Source organism: Salvelinus fontinalis, chromosome 12, assembly GCF_029448725.1.
Source record: "Salvelinus fontinalis isolate EN_2023a chromosome 12, ASM2944872v1, whole genome shotgun sequence".
Lineage (NCBI taxonomy): Eukaryota > Metazoa > Chordata > Actinopteri > Salmoniformes > Salmonidae > Salvelinus > Salvelinus fontinalis.
The window spans coordinates 43,948,289-43,968,496 of NC_074676.1; the positions used below are offsets into that span (position 1 = coordinate 43,948,289).

The 20,208-nt window shown below is 42.5% G+C and overlaps 1 protein-coding gene across 1 annotated transcript in view; it reads right to left on the bottom strand.

The window, feature by feature from the left end:
- Nucleotides 1–20,208, bottom strand: part of ppp1r2 (protein phosphatase 1, regulatory (inhibitor) subunit 2) — a 32,440-nt gene continuing 12,232 nt past the window's right edge. The window contains exons 4-6 of the mRNA XM_055940904.1: nt 7,841–7,935; nt 5,789–5,959; nt 1–2,459 (exon numbers count right to left, since the gene is read on the bottom strand). Coding sequence (XP_055796879.1) covers nt 2,446–2,459; nt 5,789–5,959; nt 7,841–7,935 — 280 coding nt within the window. The 3' untranslated portion in view covers nt 1–2,445. The remainder of the gene's footprint in view (nt 2,460–5,788; nt 5,960–7,840; nt 7,936–20,208) is intronic.

A 20,208-nucleotide genomic window follows, 5' to 3' on the forward strand; every position in this document is an offset into this window, starting at 1 on the left:
TTCATAAACAGCATCTTTTAATTATGGGAGACAAAAATACACACATCCTTATGTTTAAGAACATGCAAATTTAAAGATACAAAAACAGAAATCGAAAGTCCATTATTTGGGGACAGACAAATTATCACGAGACAGAATGTTAGTCCACTGTCCCTCATAAAGAAAGAAAATATGGTAGAATATAAGCAAGACAACAAGTAGCCAGTGGAATCCAAGCCTTTGAACTGCACAGGGAAGAATATGAGCATAGCCTATTCATTTACAGTACACATAAATACATCATATTAGGCACATTTGCCTTGTAATAACCACCCCGGGTTAATGTCATACAAGTTGATTCACAGACAACCTCATCCTTTTGTCTTAAGAAAAAAAAAAAAAAAAATCTTCATAGTAATTACTCTTAAGTCTTAATTACCTTGTTTGTTTTTGCCTATGTGCCTTCCCTCATTATTCGAATAATAGTAGATAAAAAATAAAGAGCAAGGTGGAAAGTGGGAACAGTCAGTGTATCAATCAGTATTTCCTGTGGGTGTGATGCTGTAATTTCAAAAGGAATCCAGCACTGCTGAGCTTTTGAATTCGTGAGGATAGAATCCAATGGATGGACACCTAGCTTATATGGTCATTCAGTCCCCAGAATTAAAAGGGCTTGGTAGTCTAGTTCTGAGAAGAAACCATCTCTACATGCCCTGATAAAACAAACAAAAAATGTTTTGTAATGTGCTCATTCAGGAAGAGAAGGACATCAAAACTCAATGTTTAAGACTTCATTTATCACTGGAGGACAGTGGTTCTCAGAGGTTCATGTAGATCGAGGTGCCATGACTCAAATATCATAGAGGCAATAAATACACAGTAACCAACTGTCTTGGTTTCCCAGATATCACTCATTTTGTCCGCCAAGCTAGCTAGCAGATTACAAAGGTAGCAGGACACAAAAACTAAAAAAAAGTGGGTAAATTGATCCTAATCAACGACTTCACAATACCATAGCCTTCATACAGAATGTAAGAGTGAGCATAATACCAACTAAATATACCAGAAATCTTTCTGTTCATGCAGCCAATCAACCCATTAACACCCAAAAGTCCAACTGCAGGATGGTAAGTAGTATTATTGACATTGTATAGGAAACAGTTCTGGGGTGTATTCATTAGTGTACACTGTAGCAAAACGTTTTGCAATGAAAACAAGCATTTCTTATTGGATAAATGCAAGTTAATCCCTTGCCGTTTTGGCCCGTTTGGTTACTAGTGAATATACCCCAGCTTATCAGTAGTACAAACCTTCTCTGGAGGTTAATTTCCCAAATGTTGTCCTTCTTATTATCTTAGTGAGCGAACAAGGCATTAGTGCTGATAAGCACAAGGCTTTAGTAGCCATGCATAATACAGCTTCGTCCCATAGGTATAATGGCATGCCTGAATATCTACATTTCAATATGCTGATGTCCTGTGAGAAATGACGTTATATTACGCTGTTTTGTGGTTACTTATCACAACGCAATCCATAATAAATGGTTGATTTATTGCATGAGAATAAATCCGTTTTGCTGTCAATTACAGTACATTAGCCACCCTATTAAGATAATGTTCCCTTGTTGGAAACATATCTATTCCATTTAGTCAGTGGACATGTATGTTCTGTACCAAATCCTATAGTGGGCGTGTATATATTATGTAGGACTGAAATGCTGGTGACCTTGGACATCGAGGTGCCTTGCGGGCTGGTTGTAAATGTTAAGTATGCTGTTCCTATATCCATACCAGACCAGCCTACATCCAAGATTAGAGGAACGGAGGAGAAGACAGAGAAAAACCCAGGACAGAAGCTCTCTCACCAAGATTTCTTCAACAACGGTTATGTTGGTAGTTAGTAAAAAAAATAAAAAAAATAAAAACAGGTACAGGGGGAACTAATAACAAAAAAATAGACCAAAATCCTCCTACCACCGTCATCATAATTATCCAACATTTCCATCCAATGGGTGCTGCTGTTTTTTTAGGATGTGGGGTTTCCGACAGCTTATGCCAGGGGCTCAGGAGGAGCCGGGACAGTCGGACAAAGACAGACAGACTGCAGCTAGCAGGTGAGTGATTGAGCAAGGAGTGAGGCAGGAGTCCTCACTGATAATAACAGTCTGTTATAACAGTCTTTAGGTCTCGGTTCCTATAGGTCTGGTTTCCTTTGAGGTGACGGCAAGTTTTTGAGAGGGACTCTTTTACAACGAGGAGAAGTGACCGGCAGGGTCGATATGCTTTGCATTGCAGTGTTTCTGGGTAATATACACACGCGGGGGGGGGGGGGGGGGGGGGGGTGAGGTGAGGTTATGAAGCGGTCTGCTCTATGGCCCGGCACATGTAGCAAAGTGTCTCTTTTGAATGTTTTATGAGAGCCGAGACACACAGCCTGGGGACAGGAGAGGTGGCGTGTCCTCCTCCTCTAGGAATCCAGAGCTGCAATCCAAAGAGAGGACATGTGAGTGACAGCTGTAACTGGAACAGAGAAACAGAAACGCTAACATTCTAGTAGTCTTACAGTAGAGTGAACATGGGGTCTGTATTCAAAGTGTCTCGGAGTCAGAGTGCTGATCTAGGATCAGTTTTGCCCCTTTAAAATCACAATGAATAAAAAGGGTCAGTCAAACTGATCCTAGATTCTGAGAGACTTAGTGAATACGGGCCCCTTTCTCAATTCAGACTGTTTTCTGTCAACAGCTGAGTCCAGTATTAACACCTTTAACCTTTTCTCCAACACGCCACATCAGTCCTCCGCGGAGGAACTGCATGACCTCTTGCATTTGGAAGGCCTACTAAAATCAGGGCCTGGTAACCTTTGTGTGGAGCTTTACACGTATCTAACTATCTCAGAATCCAACTGCCTTTCTAGAAGGTTCCCATGCATGTACACTAGTACATAAGTCTTAAAACCAAGAGAACATTTATCATTTCCCCCTGTTTATATTTGACTACTTCAGGCTACAGGGTAATGAAGTGTCTCAGCGTACTCAGTGCTTCCTGTGGTCCTGTATGGCTCAGTTGGTAGAGCATGGCACCGCCAGGGTTGTGGGTTCGATTCCCGGTGCCAACCCTACGATAAAAAATGTCTGCTAAAACATCTTATATTATTCAGCAAGGCTTGAATGAAATCCCGAGTGCTCGACTGAGGGACATTGAAACCAAAGAAATCCTCCCAGGATATACATACACGGTAATCACAGAAACGCAGGAGCACCGAGATGTCTGCACAGTGACGTGTACTGCAGCCACAACAAACAAAGTGAGCTGGGCGAGAGAAAAAAAGCTCAGCGATAAGAGCGTGGGCGGGGCTTAAGTTGGGGAAAGAAAATGCTTGGCCATGTCATGGCGCGAATTACCAATAAAGGCTCGCTATAGCTTCCAGCCCGTGATGGATTGGCTATTGATTCTTAGCTTGCTGTCAACTTGCTGCAGTAAAAATGTTTTACAAAAACACAATCAACCATTTTCTCTCTTTCAATGGATATCGCCAGAGAGTGCTCCCAATGTTCTTTGACTAGTCCTGTCCTATGGTTTCTGAGAACCCCCATTTGTTTTACCCAAAGTATCCAGAGGTTCCATGAAGTTGAATTTAAGACTTAAGACCCATTTAATGCCACTTGAAATACAATACCATTTGAGTTCATCGCGTACCACACTCCTAATATTTTTCTCTAGAAATGAGCCAATGTTGTCAAAAAGTAGTATTTGTAGAGCTGGCTCTTTCACCGAAGGCTATAACCTCATATTTACAAGTAGGTGTGCTATTTTAGCAATGAGCATTCTCCTGTAGTCTAGCAGTGTGGGAGGGCTCTGGACTGACTTCTTCCAGTGTCAAGCAAGACATGAAAAAAAAGTTTGCCATTTCATCTAACATGTTCAGGGAATGCATGATGGATATTTAAAATAGGATCCATTATAATCAGATATCTGTTTGTCTCTTTAGAGATTCATTTGCCTGCATGTTTTTTTGTGCATATTGACCTAGGCTATGCCCCATATTATTTACCACCGGAGGAAGTGCGAACTCAAAACACATTAGCTAGATTGCTAACTCTAAATATACTTTGTTCTGCTGGCACATCTCAATGACATACTCTGTAAAGTGGTATCATTTCCTCTATATTGACATTAGAAAAATAATTGTTACTCATACAAGGCTAAATCTTTTTTTAGATGTTTTAACTGTCTTTCTCTCAATGACAATTCAAAATTTTGCTCAACTGGGCTACCTTACCCTCTCCTCTGGCAACGGCCCGACTCACACACGCACATGACGTGCACACAGAAATATTATTCCATTTTTTTTTTTTTATATATATATAATTGGGCTGTGGTGGCAACAATTAAGCAGTGGCACAAACACCAGTCATCTCCGTCACACTTCCTAAGACCTTTCAAAACTAAGTACATTAAGATTATTAAGGCCTTTAAAATCAGATTAATTTATTTAAGACCAAAGCTGAGTAGTCGAATACCCATACTAACATACTGTATACTACATACTTAATGAGTATATACACTGCATACTATTAGTTCAGTTTAGTATACTGTAAACGAACGGTATCCCTTCAGTTGAACGTACTAGCGTCGCCTATCTACCAGAAGTTGATGCCGTTCCTATGCAACCTCTTGCTAGCTTGTTAGCATAACACATTACTAGCTAGACATTCTACGATTTCGGGTGTGTTCGTAAATTCAATCTGGAGTGCGCTCTGGTCGTTGGTAAATTCAGAGCGTTTCGCTCTTGAATCGCGTCACTGGACCCTCTGGCCGAAGAGTAGGGTTGATCCGAGTTCTGACCTCACAACGACAGTCAAGCACCCAAGCTAACTGGCAAATGAGAGAACACTAACCATTTTACCCACCCCAGCAGAGCTGGTTAGGCAGTTTTCGTGTTATCCAGAGTGTTGGTGCTTGTAACTGTGCTGCTGGCAACAATTGAATTGCCCATTTTTTTGCCGGCGTTTACTGACCCCGGCCATATTCAACGGGTGTTGAGCGTTCGTAAATTCATCAGTTATTCTGCACTCTGGCACACTCAGACAAGTGTTCTGAAATCGGAGTAGATAGCCAGAATTAACAATGTCCATGGAGAACGCACAACGACTATATCACTTAGCTAAGAATGACGTGAATAATCAAGTCAATGAAAGTTGGGTAGTTAGTTAGATTATAGTTAATATACTGCCTGGCAAGTTCGATGTATTAGTAACCAACTAATGTTAGTTCGTTACCTAACATTCCAGCGGCAGGTAGTCTAGTGGTTAGAGCGTTGGACTAGTCACCGTAAGATTGCAAGATCGAATCCCAGAGCTGACAAGCTTTTAAAAAAGAATAAAAATCTGTTGTTCTGCCCCTGAACAAGGCAGTTAAACCCACTGTTCCTAGGCCGTCATACTGCTGTAATGCTATGCGGTACGTAAGGATAGCGTAGCTAACAAATTATCAGCAAAACTAACGTGTAACGTAACTGATTTGAAAGTTAATTATTTTATTACAGTACTCAACATTTGTTAAAGTAATTAATTAGTATGCGCTCGGACAATTTTCTTCAAATATGGTGGATACTTCATATTTTGGCGAATGTAGTACGACATCCGGGAACTTTTGACATACTAACTATCCATACTATGACCAATAAGCAGACTCAATTTAACGTCACAAATAGTAAGGTTAGTATGAGTATTTGAACACAGCACAATACTTAAGGACCTGCATACACCCTGCTTACCGTCTTAAGCTTTGAGTATCCCCGTTTGTCTTACCGTCATGCGGGGGATCTACAATGAAGTCCTCTGTTTCCATGTCCTCCTTCATCTCCTCGTCCTCGTCCTCTTCTTCCGCCAGCTCATTGGCTATGAGTTGCCGGGCCATCCTGATGCTGAGGCCCTCGTTGTAATGCATCTTCCTCATCATTTCAAACTGCTTCTTTTTCGCTGATGGGGAGAAAGAGATAGGTTTCAATTGCTTTGGCAATGTAAACATACGTTTCCCCATGCCAATAAAGCCCTTTGAATTGAGGTGGGTTGAAAGAGAGAAAGAAAGAGAGGAAGGGAGGCTAGGGGGAGCCACAACCCAGACACACTGTAAATATCCTGATTTCCAGTCTGTGGAGGAGACAGTGATACATAGAGAGCTACTTTAGGAGATGCTAGGATGGCACATTCAAAAGATAAAAGGAAAAAGGGAGGTTTTAGTTGAAAGGGGAGAGTTTTAACATGCTTGTCCTCAAAATGGCGGTTGAAGGATCAATACACCATAAACAACTTTCATGAGGATCCTGACTGAACAGTTCCAGTAGAATCTAATCTACTTTCAAGGACATGGTTCTGAGATGAAACACAGTAAAAAAAATAACTGCTTTCTAATTCCAGCATCAATCTACTATTACACAAATATACCTTTTATACCAATAAGTTTGAGTCAACTTTTTGACACATTTTATTTATATCAAACAAAGTCCGACTGAACAGTAGTCCAGGTGCGTCAAACCTAGGGCCTGTGGGACCTGCCTTGTTGATAGTGCTGTACTTTTATTTCTTCCAACCGATCTAGTCATGATTGCTGTAACATATTTAATAGTCCCGCCAGTAGAAAACGTTCTATTCATCAGAACAGGAAAATACAAGGTAATTACTTACAAATGATTTACAAGTAGGCTAGGGCAAGCCGCTAATCCACTGTAGTGAATGTAAGAATTTAAAGCATTGGAAAGTCTATTGATAAAGACATTTAGAACATGCAGCTGTCAGGTTATCATGACAACGGTTGAACGACAGGGTCAAAGTTGAACGTTTCTTGCTCCTTCCCCGCAAAAGTAATGGTGGCTATATGTAAAGCAAATGCCGACAAGAAAGAGCTAAAAAATATATATTAAATAACATGTTTACTGCCAACATACCATGAACCCTTTCTGAAAGCAATAAGAGACATTTTCAAAAGATGACTTGCAACTGCAGCCGTACACACGGTGCCACGAGAGGCAGGTCAGGAGAGGCTTATTTTTAGCAAACAATAGCTTTGGAGTGTGAAGCAACAACCTTGAGGGACATTGTTACATGGAAACTAGGTGGGCGAGAGGATGTGACACAGATTTCAAATTTGGAAGCCAATGTCCCGAGGCTTAGTGATGTCACATTAGTACAGTCTCATGGAGTAACAGTGTGAGGTTACAGCTGGCTCAATGTGTTGGGGATTAATTTTGTTACTAGTCGTCAAGATCACTCCAATCAATCAATTCCCTTGCTGATTGTTCGAAGCACACTACTTCAAATCCAGGTCACTCATAATTTAGAAAATCAAAAGATAAATAAATATTAAATGCATGTTATATTCAGTTGATGGCCCGTCTAACTCTGAAGAACAGTATGTATGAAGGTCAGCAGGTCTCATATATAAAGTCATTATAGGTGGAAAAAAACCCGGGTAGAATTCTAACTCAAAGCAACACTATTATAGTTCTATGAGAGTATGTCACCTAGTACTATACACATTTCAGTATTTGGGGAGAATTTACACGTTTACGCTCTTGCTTTCCCCTGTACTCCCGAGATAAAAATGCAGGAAAGCGAGGAGAGAGACATGTGTGTCCGGAGCCAAAATGGACTACAGTCAATTGGAACGGTCCCCGGGAGCAAGCTCCGTTTGGACCGTCGGCAGTGTTGCTGAGCTGAGAGAATCCCTTATCAGGCACACAGCGCTCGACACAACAACACAAGCAGAGGTCAGGGAAAAGTCAGGGCCTGATGCCCAGTGGGAATAGAGACGTGAGGGGGTGAGAGGAGGACGACGAAGGGGGGGGGGTATTCACACCCCACCTTGAGCCTCTGGGGTTAGTTCATCCTCTTCCTCACTGCTCTCCTCCTCTTCCTCTCTCATGAAGCGAGGTTCTGTTCCTTCTGCTGCCGCCAACCTGGGTGGGAGAAATAAGTGGGAAAGTGTGTAACAAAGACAGAAATAAAGGTGTGCAGGGGAAGTACATGTGAATCAAAGTCAACCCTCCAAGATAAATGCCCACACCCCCCACGGGAATCTAATTACCAACATGTACGTGTTCGTGAGGGTCTCACCTTTACACAGAAGGGTCATATTAGTGTGTAGCCATAACTGTAAGAACGCTACAGACAGAACAGGCAGTTTAAGCTAGAGATATTTGCATTGGATAAGTCTCAAATCCACCGCATCTGCGTAATACGTAATATTTCTGCAGTGAAAAGTAACAGAGCTAGAGAGGTGTTTGTCAGACCATGAGACATCCCAAGATTTTTTTTATATATTTTTTTTAAATAAATATCGGTCTCCTCAAAATAATTTGTGGCCTACAAACTATTATGACCCCTTTACGGAAAGATGACTCTCTCGAACGCAATGGTGTTCTCCGTTTCACTCTACGGCCCCCCACAAGCGTCTTGGGACTTGTCTGAAGTCGGTACAGCCGATATGCCAACTTGTCTCTGTAGCGTCCGAACAGATTTGGCTACACAGTAATATGACCTCTCTGTGTAAAGGTGAGACTTATGAACATGTTGTTTGTTGTGCACTAGGACACCCACAGGCCTCACGACTGAAGGTCCCCCGGTATCAGTTGAAACATTTATAGAAGTATATATGGGAGACTGTTTAGTGTCAAAAATAAGGGGTTACAGATGTAAAAATGAATACGTTTCCTGATCTCATATTAGATATAGATATAGGACAGATTGTTCTGAACAAACTCTATTGTTCCGTGTAGTGAATCTGTTATTCAACGGGTTTGTATGAGCTAATAGCAGCATGTCAAATAATTCTTAAAATATATATTTTTATACTTCGAATGGTCTTAAAAATGCAATAATCTAATTGCAAAATGATCCTTGTTATCAAAGACCCCCCGCGGCTTAGACAGGGCTTATATTCTTATGGGTGAAAATGCAGTACTTCACAGGCGCACACCCTAGAGGAAGTCAGATTCACACTGCTTGTGTTAAGTCAGTGCCTTGCTAATTTCCTTATTTTCCACCAGCTGAATTTGGCAAACCTTTCCCAGTCGCGCGACCTTTCACGCCTTCAGACAAAACCATTCAATTCTTTGCCTCCTCCTAAAAGTCAGGGTGAAGTTTGGGACATGGCACAAGAATCTGACTTTTGACTGTGAGAAACACAACAAAATAAAACGTTGTCCTTAATTAACATTCTTGTTCGTGAAGGCCAGAGAGCTTGAGTCAGACAATATCATAGCAGGATTATGAGCTCTATATATCTATAGAGTTCTCTACTGGGAGAAGATGAGCATCGCAGTAGTCACTGTCAGAACTTTTCCTGGTCCACATCACTTTCTAAATTACCTCTAAAAGGAAGACAGGCCTTGGTTCTCTTGGAGAGGGATACAGATGAGGGCATGAACAGAGTGAGATGAAAGACAGAATAAGAAAGGGAGGGAGGATAGATTTGGGGAGGGGGAGAGAACAAGTGAACGCAAGAGGGGAAGGGAAAGGTAGAGAAAAACAAAATTAGTGTGTGAGTAAGAGAAAGAGGGGGAGGGACAAAGAAAACGAAGGAGCGAGAGACCAGGCAGTAGCCATTTTAATAGGATGAGGTGGAACAATGGTACACTGAGTGAAAATAAACAATGGCTGCAGATAGAGTTTCAGGCCCGGAGCAGAACAATCCTCTTCACTTATTTACTGACATCCATCTCCACAACACCAGGCTTTTGATGAGCAACGCACACACAGGCCCAGAGCATAAACAGACATTTCTTTCAAGCCTAAACCAGACCCAATATGATTGCGCAATAGCCGACCAGACGGCCACTGATGTAATACTTCAAACAGCTTCCTTAAAACCCGAGACCTTTCCAAGTGCTTTTATTTCCTTGAACAGCAGCCATGATTTCCTGTGTCTTGTTCTGATGATGGCGGTGCATTAAGTTTGACAGTTGTGGGAGAAGTGGACTGAATAGGGACTTGTCTAGTCAAACTAACATTATTTTACACGTGTTGATGGTGACGAAGCCGAAAAACGTTTAATTTGTAGAGTCATTTGTTAAATATGAAATACTGACCTCCGTGGTCTTTATCCCTCCAACTAAATGGGGGATATGCAACGTGCAGCATCCGTCGAGACAGTGAGTGTGTAGGCCTAGGGTATGGTCATTCATTTCAATGTAGAAATAAATTACCACAAGACAAATGAGCTGATTGTGGACTACAGGAAACGGAGGGCCAAGCACATCGACAGGGCTGTAGTGGAGCGGGTCGACAGCGTGTTCACATTACTAAGGAATTAACATGGTCCACACACACCAACACCTCTCCCTCAGGAGGTTGAAAAGATTTTGCATGGGCCCCTCAGATCCTCAAAAAGCTTTACAGCTGCACCATTTGTCCGCATCTGGCCTGCGTCAACGCTTGGTATGGCAACTGCTTGGCATCTGACCGCATGGCGCTAGTGGGTAGCTTCCTGCAATCCCGGACCACTATACCAGACAGTGTCAGATGAAGGACATAAAACAAAATTGTCCAGCCACCCAAGTCAGACTGTTCTCTCCACTACCGCACGGGAAGCAGTAACAACGTCTGGAACCAACAGAACCCCGAAACAGCTTCTACCCCTAAGCCATAACACGACTAAATAGTTACCCAAATAGCTACTATGACTATCTGCATTGATCCTCTTAGCACTTACACTTTCGACTCATCACATACCCTAAATCAACTGTTAATCCTGTTGCCTAGTTACCCCTAGTCACTTTACTCCTACATAACTTGGCTATACACGCAGGGTACCAGTAGCGAGTCGATGTGAAGGGGTAGGAGGTAATTGTAGTAGATATGCACATATACAGTGCCTTCAGAAAGTATTCACACCTGGACTTAACCCACATTTTGTTGTTAGACAATAAAAAAATGTTTTTAATTGAGATTGTCGTCACTGGCCGACACAATACCCCATGAAGTAGAAGTGGAGTTTCAGTGCATTCAGACCCCTTGATTTTGTTACATTACAGCCTTACCCCCCCCCCCCCCCTCAATCTACACACACTACCCAATAATGAAAATGCAAAAAAACTAGTTAATATCACATTTACGTAAGTATTCAGACCCTTTACTCAGTACTTTGTTGAAGCACCTTGGTATCGATGACAGCTTCGAGTCTTCTTGGGTATGACGCTACAAGCTTGGCACACCTGTATTAGGGGAGTTTCTCCCATTCTTCTCTGCAGATCCTCTCAAGCTGTCAGGTTAGATGGAGAGCTTCACTGCACAGCTATTTTCAAGTCTCTCCAGAGATGTTCAAGTCCGGGCTCTGTCTGGGCCACTCAAGGACATTCAGAGACTTGTTCCAAAGCCACTGCTGCGTTGTCTTGGCTGTGTGCTTAGTCTTGTTGTCCTGTTGGAAGGTGAACCTTCGCCCCAGTCTGAGGTCCTGAGCGCTCTGGAGCAGGTTTTCAGCAAGGATCTCTACTTTGCTCCATTCATTTTCCCCCTCGATCCTGACTAGTCTCCCCCTCGATCTCCCCCTCTCCCAGTCCCTGAAAAACATCCCCACAGCAAGATGTTGTCGCCACAGGAATGGTGCCAGGTTTCCTCCAGACGTCACGCTTGGCATTGAGGCCAAAGAGTTCAATCTTGGTTTCATCAGACCCGAGAATCATGTTTCTCATGGTCTGAGCGTTCTTTAGGTACCTCTTCGCAAACTTCAAGTGGGCTGTCATGTGCCAGTTACTGGAGGAGTGGCTTCTGTCTGGCCACTACCATAAAAGGCCTGATTGATGGAGTGCTGCAGAGATGGTTGTCCTTCTGGAAGGTTCTCCCATCTCCACAGAGGAACTCTGGAGCTCTGTCAGAGTGACCATCGGGTTCTTGGTCATCTCCCTGACCAAGGCCCTTTTCCCCCGATTGTTCAGTTTGGCCGGGCGGCCAGCTCTAGGAAGAGTCTTGGTGGTTCCGACCTTCTTCCATTTAAGTATGGAAGCAACTGTGTTCTTGGGGACCTTCAATGCTGCAGAAATATCTTGGTACCCTTCCCCAGATCTGTTCTTCGACACAATCCTGTCTCGGAGCTCTACGGACAATTCCTTCGACCTCATGGTTTGGTTTTTGCTCTGACATGCACTGTCAACTGTGGGACCTTACTGTATATAGACAGGTGTGTGCCATTCCAAATAATGTCCAATCATTTGAATTTGCCACAGGTGGACTCCAAGTTGTAGAAACATCAAGGATGATCAATGGAAACAGGATGCACCTGAGTCTCATTGCAACAGGGTATGAATACTTATGTAAATGAGGTATCTTTTTTTGTTTTTAATACAATGGCATACTTTATTATTATGGGGTATTGTGTAAATTGAAGAGGATTTTTTTTATTTCATCCATTTTAGAATAAGGCTGTAACGTAACAAAATCTGGAAAAAAGTCAAGGGATTTGAATACTATCCAAATGCACTGTTTCACACGTTTTACTAATTAATAAAAATGAAAAGCTGAAATGTCTTGAATCAAGTATCAACCCCTCAGTTATGGCAAGCCTAAAGATCAGGAGTAAAAATTTGCTCAACAAGTCATTAGTTGCATGGACTCACTCAGTGTGCTATAACGTTTACCATGATTTTTGAATGACTACCTCTTCTCTGTACCCTACACATACAATTATCTGTAAGGTCCCTCAGTCAAGCAGTCAATTTCAAACACAGATCCAATCACAAAGGTTTGCCAATGCCTCACAAAAGAGGGCACTTATTAGTAGTTAGCAGACTTTGAATATATATCCCTGAGCATGGTGAAGTTATGTTACATTTTGGATGGTGTATCTATACACCCAGTCACTACAAAGACACAGGCCTCCTTCCTAACTTAGTTGCCGGAGAGGAAGGAAACCATGAGGCAGTTAGAGTTTAATGGCTGTGATAGGAGAAAACTGCAGATGGATCAACAACATTGTAGTTACTACACAATACTAACCTAATAGACAGAGAAATACTGCAAAGCATGTGGGCAAAGCAATTCATTTTTTGTAATGAATACTAAAATATTATGCATAGGGAAAATCCCAAAACATTACAGAGTACCACTCTCCATATTTTCAAACAGTGGTGGCTGCATCATTTTATGGATATGCTTGTAATCCTTAAGGACCGGGGAGTTTTTAGGGATAAAAAAAATAAAACAGAACTAAGCACAGGCAAAATCCTAGAGGAAAACCTGGTTCAGTCGGCTTTCCACCAGACACAGGGAGATGAATTCACCTTTAAGCAGAAAAATTACCTAAAACACAAGGCCAAATCTACACTGGAGTTGCTTACCAAGACGACAGTGAACGTTCCGGAGTGACCAAGTTAGTGTTGACATAAATCTACGGCAAGAGCCGAAATGGCTGACTAGCAATGATCAACAACCAATTTGACAGAGCTTGAATTCAGGCTGTAATACAACAAAATGTGGAATAAGTCAAGGGGTATGCATGCTATCAGAAGGCACTGTATATGTACATATCTACTTCAATTACCTCCAACCCCTGCACATCGACTCAGTACTGGTACCCTGTGTGTATATAGCCAATTTATCGTTACTCATTGTGTATTTATTCCTTGAGTTATATTTTCAATATTTTTCCTCTCTGCATAGTTGGAAAGGACCCGTAAGTAAGCATTTTACTGTTAGTCCACACCTTTTGTTTACGAAGCATGTGACAAATACAGTTTGATTTGAAAATGTCTTAGAGGCATAACACAAGATAAGGCTGCGTGTAAGTTAGTTATTAATTTCCATTTCACAGGTTTAAACCAAGTGGACAGATGGAGTCAACGCTGCAGGTACAGGAAGTAAACTGATCTTAGGCTGTAATCACCTCCCGTTACATTGTCCTCATTCCCCTGGATTTAGGGTTGATGGGATCTAGTGAGTGGCATTTATTGATCCAAGCTGTTTTCACTGAAATGAATTACTGGGCGCAGATCCATCGAACACCATTACGTGATGTTCAGCCAATACGCTCCACTGGGGGGGAGATTAGTACGAGAGGTAAAATCAGTGAGGTAATATCAGTGAGGTTAGAGATAGTTGTGTGCCTTGAGCATCAGTGGCCTAGTAGTCAACACCGGGATGAAAATGTTGTCAGAGAGAACAGATACCAGTGAAGAGACAAAAAGGGCTTACTCACTCTCTCTAACCCACATGCTTTAATCAAGCTGTCTGAAACGCAAAGAAAACACTCAGAGTATCAGTAGTGTGATCACATTGAGCGATAAAGGTAACACTGAGATTCATGCATTAGTCCAAGGCAGAGTCGATTTAGAGGGAATAGAAACACTTATTGAGTGGACACAGCGCTTGCAATGCCAGGGCCGTGGGTTCAATTCCCGCATGGGACACATACTAAAAATGTATGCACGCACTAGATAAAAGAAAATGCTATAATGGCATGTTACTTACACACACACACAAAGGGTTGACCTCCCTGCCTGTTAAGTGGGTATAAAAATGTGTGGTAACAGTACATGTGACAAACCTTTGCCTCAGTGGAGTTTGGCCTTGAGGCTGTGACGGAGCATCTGCTCCACTCTATGATGAGGGCTAATGCTAAAGCAGTAGACTAGCTCCTACTACGTCGCTAGTGAAAATCTACAGTGTTACCATAGCCATGCCCCTCTCGCCGTGTTAGGGGATATACAGTACCAGTTACAGATACACAATTGAGAGCATCCTGTCGGGATGCATCACCGCCTGGTACGGCAACTGCACCGCCCGCAACCGCAGGGTTTCCCCAGAGGGTGGTGCTGTCTGCCCAACGCATCACCGGGGGGCATAATACCTGCCCTCCAGGAAACCTACAACACCCGATGACACAGGAAGGCCAAACAGATCATCAAGGACATCAACCACCCGAGCCACGGCCTGTTGACCCCGTTATCATCCAGAAGCCGATGTCAGTACAGGTGCATCAAAGCTGGGACCGAGAGACTGAAAGGCAGCATCTATCACGAGCCGGATTCCACCTGGTTACACAACCCTGCACCTTGGAGGCTGCTGCCCTACGTACATAGACCTGGAATCACTAGTCACCGTAAAAAATGTTTGCATACTGCTTTACTCATCTCATATGTATATACTGTATTCTATTCTACTGTATGTTAGTCAATGCCACTCCGACATTGCTCAATCTAATATTTATACAGTAGCAGTCAAAAGTTGACACACCTACTCATTCAAGGGTTTCTTTTGTTTCGATTTTCTACAGTGTAGAATAATAGTGAAGACATCAAAACCATAAAATAACAAATGGAATCATGTAGTAACCAAAAAAGGGTTAAATCAATATAGATGTTATATTTGAGATTATTCAAAGTAGCCACCCTTTACCTTGATGACAGCTTTGCACATTCTTGGCATTCTCTTAACCAGCTTCATGAGGTAGTCACTTGGAATGCATTTCAATTAACAGGTGTGCCTTGTTAAAAGTTCACTTGTGGAATTTCTTTCCTTCTTAATGCATCTGAGCCAATCAGTTGTGTTGTGACAAGGTAGGGATGGTATACAGAAGATAGCCCTATTTGGTAAACTACCATATTATGGCAAGAACAGCTCAAACAAGCAAAGAGAAATGACAGTTCATCATTAGTTTAAGACATGAAGGTCAGTCAATCTGTAAAATTTCCAGAACTTTGAAAGTTTCTTCAAGTGCAGTCGCAAAAAACATCAAGCGCTATGATGAAACTTGCTCTCATGAGGACCGCCACAGGAAAGGAAATTACAGCCCAGATAAATGCTTCACAGAGTTCAAGTAAAAGACGCATCAACTGTTCAGAGGAGACTGCGTAAATGAGTCCTTCATGGGTCGAATTGCTGCAAAGAAACCACTACTAAACTAAAGGACACCAATAAGAAGAAGAGACTTGCTTGGGCATAGAAAAACACAAGCAATGGACATTAGACCAGTGGAAACCTGTCCTTGTCCAAATTACAGATCTGTCCTTGTCCAAATTACAGATTTTTGGTTCCAACCGACGTATCTTTGTGAGACGCAGAGTAGGTGAACGGATGATCGCCGCATTTGTGGTTCCCACCGTGAAGCATGGAGGAGGTGTGATGGTGCTTCGCTGGTGACACTGTCCGTGATTAATTTAGAATTCAAGGCACACTTGCAACCACAGCATTCTGCAGTGATACGCCATCCCATCTGGCTTGCGCTTAATGGGACAATCATTTGTTTTTCAACAGGACAATAACCCAAAACCCACCTCCAGGCTGGGTAAGGGATTTGACCAAGAGTGATGGAGTGCAGCATCAGATGATCTGGCCTCCACAATCACCCGATCTCAACCCATTTGAGATGGTTTGGGATGAGTTGCATCGCAGAGTGAAGGAAAAGCAGCCAGTAAGTGCTCAGCATGTGTGGGAACTCCTTCAAGACTGTTGGAAAAGCATTCCAGCTGAAGCTGGTTGAGAGAATGCCAAGAGTGTACAAAGGCAAAGGGTGGCTACTTGGAAGAATCTAAAATATATTTTGATTTGTTTAACACTTTTTTGCTTACTACATGATTCCATGTGTTATTTCTAGGGATGCACGATATAGTCGGTGAACATATCGTAATCGGACGATATTAGCTAAAAATGCCAACATCGGCCCGATGTCTATTTTAACGCCGATGTGCAAAACCGGTAAAGGTTACATGCATAACTATATAACATGGATAAGAACATCTTTGTATATAATGTAGTTACATGACGTAAATACGCCATGTAAAATGTTGCGCTACACAGCATTCCTAACCTAGCCCACAATGTCTGCTGTGTGGATCGAGCAGTCAACAAGTCGAGCAGTCATTTGAGAGAGTAAGAATATTTTAACGAGACAACCCAAAGGCAAAATCCATTAAAACGCCAAGATAATGGAATTAATTTCTCTTGACAATCAACCGTTCTCTGCCGTGGGTGATGTTGGCTTTAGCCGACTGGTCGAGCACCCTATTTTGGGGAAGGGGGAAGCGGGGGGGGGGGGGGGGGGGGGGGGTACTATTTTTCAGATGTTGCCCTACCGGAGTTACACAGTCATAGAGTGCCTGCCATTAGCTTCACGACTGACATTTGGACCAGCGATATCAGCCCCATGAGCATGCCGAGTCTGACAGCACAGTGGGTCGTCGAGGGTTTCATACTGAGGAAAGTCGTATTGCATGCTCATGAATATGCTGGTTGTCATACCGCTGCTGCCATTTCAATGGCATTTGAGAACATGAACACACTACCTAGCTCCATTCGAACTACTGACTGGAGAAATAAGCTCATCAACTGAGCCTGCAGCAGACGCGATTCCCTCTGTCATGGCATTGAAACACCTGCTCAACTAAACTGACAGGGATGTAAACAAAATGTGCCCAACATTTGAGATCAGCTTTTTGTGCGTATGGAACATTTCTGGGATTTGTTTATTTCAGCTCATGAAACATGGGACCAACACTTTACCTGTTGCGTTTATATTTTTTATTCAGTGTAGAATTTTTATTCTAATTCCTAATTCTAACGCCGACGATTCTGTCACGTCAGTGGAGTGCACATGCCGATTCTGACTTCGTCAATACTAAGATAACCAGTTAGCTAGCAGCTAAAGTGTAACGTTAAACAGCCCCTTTTCCCGACAAGGTGGATGTTTTTACTGGCCCACATTGGTGAATTAAACAGTTGCCCTTGACAACAGTTTGCCCTGGCAACAAAACTTCCCACACAGGCTATGAAAAAGCGATTCGGTGGCATTCTCTCTTTACTGTGTCGCCACCATGCTATGTACAAGGACTGCTACTTCGATGCAGACAAGAAACAGGGTTTACCTGAAATGTTACATACACAGCTGGACAAGATGGAAACGGACACAGTGACAGTGCGCACCAAGGAAGAGAGGCCACGGACAGAGAGCTGAAACTTCACTGCTTGACATGCATGATGAAATCCTGGTTGAATGAAACGACTGAACGAAACAGCACAGCAAGTAAGTGAAAGAAATAGGATTTGATGATGTTTTACTGGTAATGGGGACATACATAAATGCCAACAAAATACATTTTTGGTCAGTGTGTGTAACCTTTATTTAACTAGGCAAATCAGTTAAGAACAAATTCTTACTTACAATGGACGGCCAAACCCAGATGACGCAGGGCCAATTGTGTGCTGCCCTATAGGACTCCCAATCACAGCCAGATGTGATACAGCCTGCATTCTAACCAAGGGACTGTAGTGACGCCTCTTGCACTGAGATGCAGTGCCATAGACCGATGCATCCATGCGTGTGTTAACTATTTAACTGTACTAGAAGGCTTAAAAGCCGCTAAAATTTTTGATAAATCGTCAGTTTTTTTCAGCTTTGAAAATATCGGTATCGGCCATATCGGTGTTTTACTAGTTATTTCATAGTTTAATGTCTTCACTATTGTTCTACAATAGAAAAACCCTTGAAGTAGGTGTCCAAACTTTTTGACTGGTTCTGTAGGTCAATAAACACGGTATCAGTTACTGAAAAAGTGCACCACACACACAATGTTTGAGTTTGGAGAGATGCTTATCTTATCACACATCCCGAGTGGCGCAGCAGTCTAATGCACTGCTTTGCAGTGCTAGAGGCGTCACTACAGACCCTGGTTCGTTCCCAGGCTGTGTCACAACCAGCCGTGATCTGGAGTCCCATAGGGCGGTGCACATTTGGCCCAGCATCGTCTGGGTTAGGGGAGGCCGTCATTGTAAATAATAATTTATTATTAACTGACTTGTCTAGTTAAATAAAAGGTTACATTTGAAAAAATCCACACAAAAATCTTTGACTGTAGGCTAATTGAGAGCATCACTGGATACTTGGGGGAAATTACTTCTCCTTTAGTCAAATGGAGCTGATTGGGTAAGGGTGTTTGATGGCAGAGTTCAAAAGGATTACATTTCAGTCATTTAGATGACAATCTTTTCCAGTGTAGCTTAGTTACTGCATTCTTCTTAAGATAGCTAGGTGGGACAACAACATCTCAGTCATAGTAAGTACATTCTCCCTCAATAAAGTAGCTATCAGCAAAGTCAGTGCTAGTCAGGGGAAAAAATATATGCCAGTTTATGTTCACGAAAGGCAAGGGTGTTAATTTAACATGCGCAGTTTTACCTCTACTGTTAACTCAACTGGTGAGACGGTCTTCTGACGGCTCCAAAAGTATTTAGCTGATCATTCAATTTACCCAAGAGCGAAATTCACTCTATACTCAATGTTATTGGGGGGGGGGGGGGGTATCAAATGCCCTTGACGTCAAATACCGAGTAGTACCCAGCTGTGCGTAACCAGCAGGCTTTTGTTGGCCTGGTGTATCGCGTGAGTCAGTGGTTTTATTACAGGGCGTCACTGTGCTACGCACATACCAGTCGGCACACTAACGCTGGTCCAGGGCGTTACGATAACCAATGATGCTTGAACAGCTAGCTAGCACAAACTCTCTCTAGCACGCACTAGCTAGCACACACTAGCTAGTACCCATCTTCTAATTCTAAACGTAATTTCACCACCTGTGCTGTTGGTGGCGGTTACGCACCATCTTCTCTGGCACCATTCAACATCCTGTCTGAGTTCGTATGTCTCATAGCATCTGTGGAGTGAGAAGGCATCTGCTGCAGCCAGACCCTATTGCAAATAGTTGAAATCCAGATGAGTACATTCTGTTATTACAGCATGTTCAAGCCGTAACCAGACGGAGTTCCCCCCCACCTTCAGTCTCATAAGACCGAGACGTATCAAGATAATATGTTTGAGTTGCATCACTATCCTTCTCATACAGCCTTGATAAAGTGTTTTAACATTCCAAACCTTTGAGTCCAATAACTTAACTTTAGCCCTCCTTCCTCCTCCCAGACCTCTCCAGTCAGTGATGACCCTCCTTCCCCCTCCCAGACCCATCCAGTCAGTGATGATGACCCTCCTAGAGGTCGACCGATTAGGATTTTAAGCCGATAGCGATTATTGGAGGACCAAAAAAAGCTGATACCGTTTAAAATCGGCCAATTTTTTATTTTTATTTGTAATAATAACAATTACAACAATACTGAACACTTATTTTAACTGAATATAATACATCAATAAAATACATTTAGCCTCAAATAAATAATGAAACATGTTCAATTTGGTTTAAATAATGCAAAAACAAAGTGTTGGAGAAGAAAGTAAAAGTGCAATATGTGCCATG